This window comes from Triticum aestivum, chromosome 3B, assembly GCF_018294505.1.
Source record: "Triticum aestivum cultivar Chinese Spring chromosome 3B, IWGSC CS RefSeq v2.1, whole genome shotgun sequence".
In the NCBI taxonomy this organism is placed as follows: domain Eukaryota; kingdom Viridiplantae; phylum Streptophyta; class Magnoliopsida; order Poales; family Poaceae; genus Triticum; species Triticum aestivum.
In genome coordinates this window covers 461,813,292-461,825,312 of record NC_057801.1, presented here as the reverse complement: position 1 = coordinate 461,825,312, position 12,021 = coordinate 461,813,292, and the positions used below count along the sequence as shown (strand labels likewise).

The following is a 12,021-nucleotide window of genomic DNA, read 5'->3' as shown; positions in this document are numbered from 1 at the left end:
TTATCCGGGCCGTTGGAACGCATCTGCCGAAAACGGACGCTGCATATGTTGGGACAGGTGGCCTTTAATTTAGCTCCACCCACTCCCTCATGAGGCGGTTGGTTTTCAAAGCCGGCCAAAGCATAGAGACCTACTATACTACGCTCTTCGCCCTGGAGAAGACACAGCGCGCCCGTTTGGGCCGGCCCATGTGCAAGCGTCTGTTTTTCTAGTTTCGTTTTTTATTTTTCTATTCTGTTTTTGTTTTCCTTACATTAAATAATTTGGAACTTCAAAAAGCTTTTGAAATTTTAAAAACTTTGAATTTTGGAATAAAATGTTCAAGAAAACATAAAATGTTTGGGAATTCAAAAAATGCTTAGGATTTTCCTAAAAATGTTGGCATATCCAAAAAAAATGTTCGTAAAATAAAAAAGTCCATCATTTTGGAACAAGTCCGTATATTATAAATTATTAATGAAATTGGACAAAATGTTTGCTATTTAAAAAAATTCACGCATTTTCAAAAATGTCCTATTTTTTTAAAAAAATCATGAATTACAAAAGAGGTTATTGATTCATAAAATATTTTGCCGATTCAGAAAATGTTCATTCATTTCAAAAAATGTTCGTGAATTTAAAAAAATCCAAATTCGGGAAAAATGTTCGTCTATTCTAGAATTGTTCGCCGATTCAATAGAAAATGCTTAAAAACCGTTCGCAATATAAAAAAGTGTTCACAATTTTAAGAAAATGTTTTTTAATTAGTAAACACTTACAAAAATGTTCCCAAATTTGAGAAAGTGTTCATGAATGATCGAAGGTATCTAGTTAAACAGTAATGCTTCTGTGTCTTTGTGACTATATACCCGTGTGAATTTTGTAGAATTAACTGCCGAGGTGGATCAGAATTTTATTGTATGTTTTAAAAAAAAACGTTTCTTGTAATTCAGAATAATTCTTTGAATTACCAAGTTTTTTGACAACCATGATAATTTTCGAAAATGTGAACATCGCTTCAATTTGTGAATAAATTTTAAAAAAGAAACATTTTCTTGCATTTGTGAACAAAATCATGCGATGAGATATGAACAAAATGTGGTCATCGCCATTGGAGATTATGATTTTTTTCCCCTCCCATTGCAACGCACGGGCCCTTTTGCTAGTCAAGATAGAGAGACTAAGCATCTTTCTTTTGGGGTTATATAGACTAAGCATTGCCTCCCATATTTCTTCAATGCTTTAAACCCATGATCGAATGTTATGTTATCCACTAGTCATTCAGCCTACAGCAAACAGGGCCACTTTAGTGAAAATGTAACAGAATACAACTGAAATCGCGGGGGGCATGGAGACTAATCATTGCCTCCCATATTTCTGGATGACACAGATTAGATAGTTATAGGCTCTTGAGGTGGAACTATTTGGAGGGATGAGATGTCATAGGCCTAAAACCTTGCTAAACCCTGTTTGATCATCCAGACCGTTGGATTGCATCTGCCTAAAACGGACGGTGGATAGGAGGGGGCAGGCGCCCCTGTAATTCAGCTCCCTCCACTCGCGGACGGGCAGCTGGTTTCCAAATTTCAAAGCATTTTCGAAGAGCGGCGGAGGGAAAAGAAAACCAAATCGATCCCCATTCTATTCCGATGGCCTCGCCGCCGCCGCCGCCGACCACCGTCCGCCGGAACCCTCCGCGCCGCGGCAGGCCCGCCCTGACCCCGGGCCCCACCCCCGCCCCCGCCCCGACCCCGACCACGGCCACGGCCACTCTCCGCTCTCGCCGTCGGAAGGCCCCGGTCATATCCCGCCCGCTCGACGATGAACCCGCGGCGGCGGCAGCTCCCGCGGCCGCCGCTTCCCCTCTCCCGCCCCCTCCCCCCACCCCACCCGACGCCGCCATTTCCCCTCCCCACCCCCCTCCTCCCGCCGCGGCCGCCGCCACAGTGCTCACCTCCTCGACCTCGTCGCAGCAGTCGGCGGCGGAGGAGCGCCTCAAGGTGTACCTCCGCATCCGCCCACTCCCGGCGCCGGAGCGGGATCGCGGCGGCAGGCCCGCCGCCGGCCGCGCCAGGGCCAAGGAGCAGCCGCCGCCGCCGCCCAGGAAGCAGCAGCCGCCCGGGGTCTGCCTCGTCGCCACCGCCCCGGGCTCCGTCGCGCTCACCGTCCCCCCGGCCAAGCTCGTCGACCACCGGCGCGGCCGCACCGCCACCGAGGTCTTCGACGGCTTCTCCGCCGTCCTGCCGCCCAACTCCTCGCAGGTATAACCCCCAAATCCTCATCCCCTCCCGATTAGAACCCACGGAAGCAGCAAAATGCCCCATTTGCATCTAGACATTTTGATGTCTCCCTTAGAACAAGTTGTTAGCCCAAACTACAATATAGCTGGCTTTTTTAGGATCGGACACAGCGGATGCAGGAACAGCAACCAAGAGATGAACTAGTATACTACAGCTGAAGCTAGCTTGCTTCTTGGCGCTGGATGGAGTGGTCGAGGTGGTGGCTCACGCACACACACTTAGTAGTAGTGAGGAGACACACACAGTGGTACTAGTACTGGATGAATGCTTCTTGTATTGCACTGGAATGCCTGGTTACAACTGAAGGACCTGGGGTCCTTTTTATAGGCCCGGGTGTGCACAGCTCACACACACATGCTAGAAATTACGGGGCTACTACCATGGCCATGCAAAGCCATTTCCTAGAAACTACTAGGTAATTGCTTCCACAGCTAAAGCCTAATGCTATACTTACCTGCATCTCCACCTCAGCCTGTTGACTAGATAAAGCCTAGTACTATCTAGCTACTTCTCCATCTCAGTCTTTTGATCCGAGAAAGCCTAGCATAGTACTTGCTACTTTCCAAGCAATGGCAGTTGTGCACTGCCCTTTAGACTGGGTTTAATCAACAATCTCCCCCTTAAACCTGTCGAAAGGGCTTGACGTCGACGATCCCGAGCTTGTCGCACAACTCCTGGAATTGAACACGACCAAGTGCCTTGGTCCGATTGTCCGTCTTCTCGAGGTGTTGTGGTCGTCCCGTAGGCTTGCCGAGAAGACCCCCCCAGGCGTCGCAACCTGTGTGGATCGCCAACGTTGTTGGTGTCGAACAGGTCCGACCGCGCTGTAGGCGGGGACAAAAACTGCCCAAGAACCACCTCGCTCTTGGGTGTCAATGTTGTTGGGGTCGTAGCTCCTGACGTCACACTGCCCGGGAACTCCCTTCCCGGGGTTGTTGTGTCAGACGTCAAGCTACCCGGGAACTCCCTTCCCGGGGATGACTTGTCGGACACCGCACTACCTGGAGTGGCTTCTCCTAAGGTAGTGGACTCCTTGTCGCTCTTCCCAACAGACTTGCTTGCCGGGTCTCCCCCGACAGTCGTGAGTCGTGCCTCCCGCACGGACTCAATGGACCCCGAGCGTGTCGGGGTTGCGACATGGACGACCATAGAGCACCGTGGCTCCTGCACGGTCTCGACGGTCGCCATCAGCGTGGTCGGGGCATGCCCGACCAGAGAGTGTCGTGCCTCCCGCACGAACTCGATGGACCCTGAGTGTGTCGGGGTTGCGGCGTGGCCGACCAGAGAGCTCCGCGCCTCCTGCACGACCTCCATGGTCGCCAGAGTCACGGTCGAGGCTTGGCCGCCCCATGACCGTCTCTTCATCGCCCCCCAGTTGAGGCCTGCCGAAGAGTGCCATGTCGCCCACACGGGCTTGCAGAACCCCGAGAACCTGGTTGTCGGGGTGTGGCCGACCTGAGAGTACCGTGCCTCTTGCACGGCCTCACTGGTCGCCAGCATCATGGTTGGGATGTGGCCCACCATATGCGTCGTTGCCGTGCCTCCTGGCACGGGCTTGTTGGGTCCCGAGGATGTCGGCGACGCCTTTGCCGTGACAACTTGCACGGGCTTGTCGGGTCCCGAGGATGTCGGGGCCACGATTGCCGTGCCAACTTGCACGGGCTTGACCAGCGTCACAAGGGACGTGGTTGCCGGGATGTGGCTCCCCCACACCCGGGTCTTCATCTCCTCCCAATCGAAGTCTCCCGAGAACGTTGTTGTCGGGGAGAGCGCTACCGATGTGGGGAGGGGATTAGTTGAAGAGCTCCGTGCCTCCCGCACGGACTTAACAATTGCCGGCACCGTGGTCGCCCTTTAGACTGGGTTTAATCAACACAAGTTGCTGTACCCCAAGAAAAGCACCAAACCCCCGACGATTCAGCTCCATTTCGACCTGCATTTTGCATTGCGCCTGTGCATTTTGCAAACCGAGGTCTTCGACCGGCTACAGATGACTGTGCTATGATCTCATCTCAGCCGGATTCTGCCGGGAGGATCTTGTGAGCATCCCAGCACAGCAGTGAGGAACTCGTGGTTACAGTGTTTGAACTGGACATTTTCTACTATAGTTAACTGGAGATGTTCAACTTGTCTAAACTTTGCACAGCTTCTGTTTTCAGTGGTGAAGTTCTGTTTGTTGTATGATACGACGAAAGCTCCTACATGACATGAGTATGGTTCTGTTACTAAAGATTGTCGACTCATATAATCCTTGTTATGCTAGTTTAAGAAAGAAAAGGCAGCATCAATCTTCTTTTTTTCAGATCTGTGCTTTCACCTCACAGTTGTGCCAAGTATAAGGAACTTATTGTCCTTGCTATTACGATTGTTTACCTTACTCTAGAGACCATGGGCTATTTTTTGCAGATAAATTAGGGTAAAATAGTTGGGTGTGAATCCTAAGCTTTTTGTCCTATGGGTTTCGTTTGGCATTTTTCCTAAGGATTCAAGTGCACTCTATTTTGGAGAGAATATTTCATCTGTCGGACGTCTTGTAATTCATTTTCTTGTGATGTAATTTTTTCCAATCCACCCATGGGTTTTTATTTATGTACCACCCAACTATTTTTCTTCATAACCCACACAAAGGCTGAAAGGCGCATACAATGAATTTTCTTTCTGATAATCTTAATACAGTCTCATAGATCTTTTCATTTCAGCCTTTAGAAGTCCAATGCACACACCCTGGCTATATCTTCGCTCCTCCAAAATCCATGCATTTATTTTTTTGTGTACCATCGTGATGCATGACAGGCCAAACTCTTGCGTCCTGTGGTCTCGCAGAAATCCAAATCTTCACAATTATGGTTTTTTCGTATCTCTATTTTCTTGTTCCTGTCTTTCAAGTAGACATTTGTGCAGTTTTTATACATTGAGGCATATTAAAATTGTGGAACCAATGCTTCGCAATACTGAAAAACCAATTCACAATTGGTTAGTGGGTTTGAAAATTCTTGTTTCTAGTCAAACGGTCGTCGGCATGTCAACCAGTATAAAAGTACATTTGTTCACTGCATTACTATCATAGTTTTTTTTAGGTGATGCATTACTGTCTTAGTGGTACAATGCTATCGATTTCAGGACAGACCTAGGAGTATTTATGTACTGGGCTATGATTTAGATGACATTTACTGGATTTGAACCTATGCATTTGCTGGCATGCTATTAATCTCTCCTTGCAATTCCGTGCAGAATGATATCTTTACTCAAGTGATGAACCCGCTAGTGGACGAGTTCTTGGGAGGAAAGAGCGGGCTTCTGGTTGCGATGGGTCCGACGGGGTCCGGCAAGACGCATACCGTCTTTGGTACTGCGAGAAATCCCGGCCTGGTACCGCTCACGCTACAGAAGATCTTCGCCGCGGCAGATGAATCCGAAGGTGGCAACCAATCGCCAAGGTACACCTGTTCTGGCTTTTTTGCTGCCAGCTTGGTACACTCTACTAGTGTAGTGTATAATCTGCATATCTAGTACTGGGTCCGTGCTAGGATTGACGCCAAATGCCGCAAATATAGCAAATGTTCAGAAGATTACTGAAGCATGCAAGTCTGAAAATTCTGAAACTAAAAAAGTTTTACCGTTTTGGATTCTCTCGCGAGCAGCTTATAGCTTAACATGATGTGCAAATGCAAGTTCTTTGTTAGGTTTTCTAGCTACGGTGGAAGCAATTAAATCACAAACACTCCCTTAATGAGTTCCATGACACACTTGCAGGTCATTTTACTTGTCAATGTTCGAGATTCTCTGTGAAGGAAAAGGAGAACAGATTCTCGATCTTTTGTCTGGTGGAGCAGAGCTGGTCCTCCAGCAGTCAGCAACAATTAAAGGCCTTAAAGAGGTATCTCAGTTGGCCTACTTTCCTTAAAATTAGGCCCCTTGGAACAACACTTTGAACATGCCTGATAGGGTCATATATAATTATATATAGTAGTCTTACTCTGGTGTCATTTTAAATGTCATGGCCACGACTTCGTGACAACTTAAATATCTTAAGGAATTTGCACTTCTTTGCTGTAATCAACCTTGGCTTCCAACCTGAAAGACGGGGTCTTGGATGGCAAATTCCATTTCCAGTTGATATGCACTGCGTTGATATGAATAGTTTTTGTAGTAGCATGCAATAAGGTGCTCGCCTTTCTGGCAATAGCATAAAATTAGATGCTCACTGTTATTTATTTTGCAGGTGGCCATTTCAAGTGCCATGGATGCTGAGAGCGTAGTTTCACGTGGCATGCTTAAGCGCAGCACAGCTGCAACTGATGCTAACAGCGAGTCAAGGCATGTTCTCTGTATAGATAGATCTGCAAACATATCTTTCATATAAATACCACTTATCCTGAACTTTTTAGTTGCAGTTATATACGATGATGTTAATATTAACTTCATATTGTATTGCAGCCGGTCACAGTGCATCATAACTATACGTGCTGTTCATAAAAAAATTGAACAACAAAGTGAGTACCCTATTAGTGGATCTGTCCTGACCATTGCAGACCTTGCTGGGGCAGAGCGAAAAAAGAATACTGGAAATAAGGTCTATTCGTCTATCACCGTTAATTGTATTGTATAGCAGTGATCATATAACCATGTCATGACACCTGTTCTTCTACTGGATAATGGTCTAAATAACTTTTAATCTTTGATTTTGCAGGGTTCAAGGTTGCTGGAGAGTAACTTTATTAACAATACGTCAATGGTTTTCGGTCTATGTTTGAGGGTAAAATTAGCCTTTTCATTTGCTGCCCTTTATGCACAACAGATGGTGCTTGCAGAATGCATTTTTTATCAGTGAGGTGCACCTGCCAGCTAATCATAGTTTTGCTTTCAACTTTGGTAACTGCAGGCTTTATTAGATCATCAGAAAAATCAGAAGAAAACCTTGGAGAAACATTTTAAGAACTCAATGGTATGTGTGCTGACAATGTATTCTTTTGAAATAATATTATTTTCATTTGTCCTAAATATTTTGTGTTTTCAAAGTTGACAAGGTACTTGAAAGACTACCTGGAAGGAAGGAAGAAGATGACTCTGGTAAGTCATTCTGCGATAAAATGGTCTATTTTTCTTATCAACAGCTCCTCAAATGACATCTTACTAGTTCAAAGTTTTTTTGATCCTGACAAATGTACTACTCCCTCGGTCCCAAAATAAATGTTGCTGATTTAGTATAAAGTTATGCTAAATCAGTGACACTTATTTTGGGACGGAGGGAGTATTATTCTATTGGCCATTATGAAGGATGCCTATTGAATCTTTTTCAATTGAAGGCCCGTTTTTGCAAGTCATTCACAATCTCTATATTTTTATGCTGGAAGAGTGTGTCATTGACACCCTTACTCTGAGGTCTACACAGTGCATGTTGACTTGATAAGTGCACTGTTTTTAATTACCATTTCTATTGTTTCTCAGATTTTGAACGTGAAACCAGGAGAAGATGATTACGCAGATACATCATATTTGCTCAGACAAGCATCTCCTTACATGAAAATAAGGTAATTCCCTTTATTTTTTCTTCTCCCAGTCTGGATTGAATGGATTGAATGGCAGTGGCCAATAGTACCATTTCATGCTTGATTTACGTTAGTCAAACGTCCTTTGCATGTGATATACTCCTAGGTATTTTTTTTTTATAAATATAGTACTATTGACAGGGTTGTATAAGTAGCAACACACTGTACATACAAAACCAATGAAAGACTTTGGCTGTAGATTCTATCTGTTCAACGATGTGTACTTACTGATTCCTTCAAAGAAGTTCGTTTAGCTTTGGGGTCGAAGAAGTTGTTCTTCGTGACACTGTAGTTAAATGTCCTTGCTGATGAGTTAAATGACTCCATGTTGTACTTGAAATCCGACCGTTTTGTCAAATGTCGCATGTACGTTGGGTGGCCTCTATACATAGATACATATGCATATTTATCATTCATTCTATTTCCTGTTATCTTTTCAGGTACACCAGCCTTGATGAATCTTCTGACTTGGTTTCCCAAAAGAGAACCAATGTTTCCCTGGTTTGCCAAGAGAACAAGAAAAAAAGGAAGGTTAACAAGCCCGAGCCTGAAGTTGTTACGGTACAAATTGATTAAATCCTCCAATCATTTTGTCCCATTTAAGTATTTAATTTCTGTCTGGCGCAGAGCCTCACTTGTATAGACATTTCAGCTCTGATAGTTAATTATTTTGAATGAACTATCATTTTTGTTATGTTCTGCAGGCTGAAGAAAAGGAGCTGCAAAGAGTGCTTCGAAGTGAACAAATCATGAAGAACCTTTTCAATGCTTTATGGACTGTTTCAAAACAAAAGATTTCAGTAAGCAGGAAAAGATTTTGGTAATTTGTTCATTTGAGTTTCTTTTTGTATTTTGTTGATCCATGGTATTTCGTTCATAGGAGTCTGAGGTTGCTACTAAAAGCATGCGAGAGTTGCTCAAAGATAAAGACACTGAAATTCTAGAGCTGAAAAAAGAGTTGGATGACCTGAAGTTTCGTTGTTCACACGTTAAGCAAAATGATGCTGCATCAATTGCTATAAGCTCGGTTGTTCAAACTGACCTTGCCAGTGACGCTGCATTAAACAATTTCCATGTAAGTTCAGCTTTGGATTATAATATCTGACGTTTAATGTTCTATTTACATATACTGCCTCATATGTGCATGATGAATGACTTAGATTTGGAGGTATATATGCTATATGATTTTCTGCTATTAATATAGAACTCTATAAGCAAGTTATCATATCTCCAATGCTCATGTGTATTTGTTTCTGCATATCACCTTCTGCCCTGCTTTATGTACTATTTGTGCCTCAATAGTAAGCAACATATCTCCCCTTTAAGTCTCTATCTCAATACTGTATATGCCATGAGATCATACACTCTAAATTTACTTGCTGCCTGAACAGCCGTTAGGAGTAGCATAGGGTGTTCGTGTTGCTTGTGTAGACGTGTAGGGTGTTCTTTGTTGCATTTGAACGTAGTTCTCATTTTTACTTTATGTTTCTCTTATTTCAGATAATGGGACAAGTGGGCAACAAGGAATCTGATGGTTCTGAGAGTTGTTCTGAACAAACATCGGCACCTGACGGTGGTGTAACACATGCACCCAGTCATTTGGATGATCCATCTGAGACAAGCTTTACAGGTCCAATTGTATATCCACTTTGCTTGACAGCTCTTAAACTAACTGGTACACAACAACTGAGACACATGTATCATTTTTGCAGAACTTCATATAGTTCCATGTAATCTGTCCGCACAGTTTACTGATATACAAGTTAGCGAGAAAGCTCCCGTGGAACAAAGTGAAGAAGAGGAGTTAAGCAGCAATACAGAAGTGAAGAGTATTCAACATGACGTCGACATAAAAGGTTCAAAATCATTTCTTATGCTTGTTTCTTCGTTGCTAGTGATGTACTTCTTTTTGTTGAACTTTCACTTGATCTTTGTACAGAAATGAAGCAGCATGATTATCAAAGTTCATCTCAGCAACCGAACTCTGGCGCTGAAGACGTTAGCTCCGATCAGCCTTTCTTAGAGTTGCAAGGCATGGTATGTAATCCTTTGATCCTTTTGTTTTTGCAACTCAAAGGGAAGTTTAACCCTACACGTTTTTGGAATATTCTTAGTATGCCATGGTTGGTCATAATGGCAGGATGCATATTAGTTGGTCATAATGGCAGGATGCATATTAGTTGGTCATAATGGCAGGATGCATATTTTTAAGAGAGAAGTGCATATATCAACCCTCAACTCCTGGGTGGGTCTAATATACACCCCTCATCTATTATACTGTCTAAGATGCACCCTCCAACTATCAAAACCAGACAAATTACCCCCTGTCTCGCCTTGACCCTGGTTTTGGTCCAGTCTCAGCACATGTTGACCAGGTCAACTCGTCCAGTCAGCATGCCATGTCAGCAATGAAATGAATGTATAATGCATAAATCGATAATTTGAAAATATCCTAATCTGCTGGTCAAAAATTGGCAGCATTTTGGTGCCATTTGGTACCATTTGAGCATCATATGAACAAATAAAAAGGCTTGAACAGAACTTGGTCACACATACATATATATAGGTCTGAAACACACATACATAGGTCTCACATACATATAGATAGGTCTGATACACACAAAGGTATCACAAATAGGTCTGACACATAGGACTCAAGTTGGTAATCAAACACTTGGCTGTACTCTCCCTCTTTAGCCGCAAGCATTTTTCCAATGACAAGTGCTTTTGCTCTCTTGATTTTGGATATTGACACATTTGCAAACATTTTTTCCTTCACGGTTGACTTTAATTGCTGGATTGACCATTCTGGACTAGACATTATCAAACTCTCAAACTTTTCTGCAATCTGTCTACTTGTGACTAGTGCACTATCTTTCCTTTTTGGACAAGTGTGTTCCCCAGTAAATGAAGTAATCTGCTGACTTTCAAACTTTGATGTTTTCCTCAACAAACACACCCAAGGACAATGAGGCCATGTGCAGTTTGCCCTTACTCTGACTCCCTCATCTTTTAATAACTTGATTTCTTTTCTTTCCTTCAGTGCATAACGAATGATTGCATCTTTGAACTCTTTCTTCCCACTAAATGTCATACCCAAGCTAAACTTGATCACTTCTGCTTTACTATTAAACCTAGCATATTCAGGCTCGCGCTTGATAAGTTCACCATCACTGTCCTCGTCATAAGATTCATCCTCTTCGGCACTTGAGTCATCTTCATAATTGCCTTCAGGTTTAACTACATTCAATGCTTCAAACTCATACTCAAGTGCAAGTTTTCCAGCTGCCATCTTCTTGCTCTTTTTGAATTTCTTGTAATCTTGCCTAATAGCATCTGCCTCATCGTCATCCGATGAACAATCTGGTGGCACAAAGTCACTATCATCGGAGCTGCTTTCTACATCAATTGGCTTTTCCTTTGCAGACTTCTTCTCATCATCAGTAGCTACATACTCCTCTTCAGCCCAATATTCTTCCTCACTAACTTCTTCATCTTGCACGGACGGATCCTCCAGATACACATCAGCCACACCTGCATCTGTTGTACATGCTGACAGTGTTTTGACAGACTTGTCCTCAGACAACATCAACAACCCATCAAAGAAATCCTTCCCAGGGAAGAGCCAGTGCAATTGTTGTCCGTCCACTGTGACATAATGCTCACTCAAACATTGTTGAATTCTCTGTAAGCTCAAGCTTGCTCGATCTAAAAAGGACATTGCTTCTTTGCCCCCCACATACTGGATTGTCTTCCCGTCATTGATAAATTCACCATTGAAATGAAAACGAACAGCAATATGATCTGCTGGATCCATAACCTATGATTGCAAAAAATAAACGAGATCAAATAACATTATTGCAGACGACCCAAATCATCCCTAGGTGAGGCCTTATGAACTATTCTGTGAATCTTTTAAAAAAAACTATTCTGTGAAAGGTGGGGGAATATTGCTCACCTAATTCTTCGCGTCTTCAACCTCGCATCAGTTGTGGGCTCTGCTTGGAGTTGGGGTAGGAGCTCTGCCCGTGGAGGGGATAACCGGTGGCGGCGGCGGCAGATCTGCCGGTGGCGGGAACAATACAGGCGGCGCTGGGGAGAGATCGGGGCGGCGGCGCTGGTCTTAGCGCCAGGCGTCTAAGTTACACGTGGCATGCTGGTCAAATGGTCAACATTGCTGACTGGACCAAAAC

General features: G+C 44.0%; 1 protein-coding gene across 2 annotated transcripts in view; it reads left to right on the top strand.

Annotated features, from left to right (window-relative positions):
* The first annotated feature begins 1,545 nt into the window (after positions 1 to 1,545).
* Positions 1,546 to 12,021, top strand: part of LOC123070369 (kinesin-like protein KIN-6) — a 27,942-nt gene continuing 17,466 nt past the window's right edge. Inside the window, exons 1-15 of one of the 2 annotated variants that reach the window (XM_044493557.1) lie at positions 1,546 to 2,240; positions 5,511 to 5,716; positions 6,033 to 6,156; positions 6,502 to 6,596; positions 6,717 to 6,852; positions 6,970 to 7,035; positions 7,162 to 7,224; positions 7,299 to 7,349; positions 7,728 to 7,810; positions 8,269 to 8,389; positions 8,533 to 8,628; positions 8,709 to 8,903; positions 9,329 to 9,458; positions 9,541 to 9,684; positions 9,768 to 9,865. In XM_044493557.1, the coding sequence (XP_044349492.1) occupies positions 1,629 to 2,240; positions 5,511 to 5,716; positions 6,033 to 6,156; positions 6,502 to 6,596; positions 6,717 to 6,852; positions 6,970 to 7,035; positions 7,162 to 7,224; positions 7,299 to 7,349; positions 7,728 to 7,810; positions 8,269 to 8,389; positions 8,533 to 8,628; positions 8,709 to 8,903; positions 9,329 to 9,458; positions 9,541 to 9,684; positions 9,768 to 9,865 (2,220 nt within the window). In that variant the 5' untranslated portion in view covers positions 1,546 to 1,628. The remainder of the gene's footprint in view (positions 2,241 to 5,510; positions 5,717 to 6,032; positions 6,157 to 6,501; positions 6,597 to 6,716; positions 6,853 to 6,969; positions 7,036 to 7,161; positions 7,225 to 7,298; positions 7,350 to 7,727; positions 7,811 to 8,268; positions 8,390 to 8,532; positions 8,629 to 8,708; positions 8,904 to 9,328; positions 9,459 to 9,540; positions 9,685 to 9,767; positions 9,866 to 12,021) is intronic. The other variant, XM_044493558.1, reaches the window with a different exon arrangement.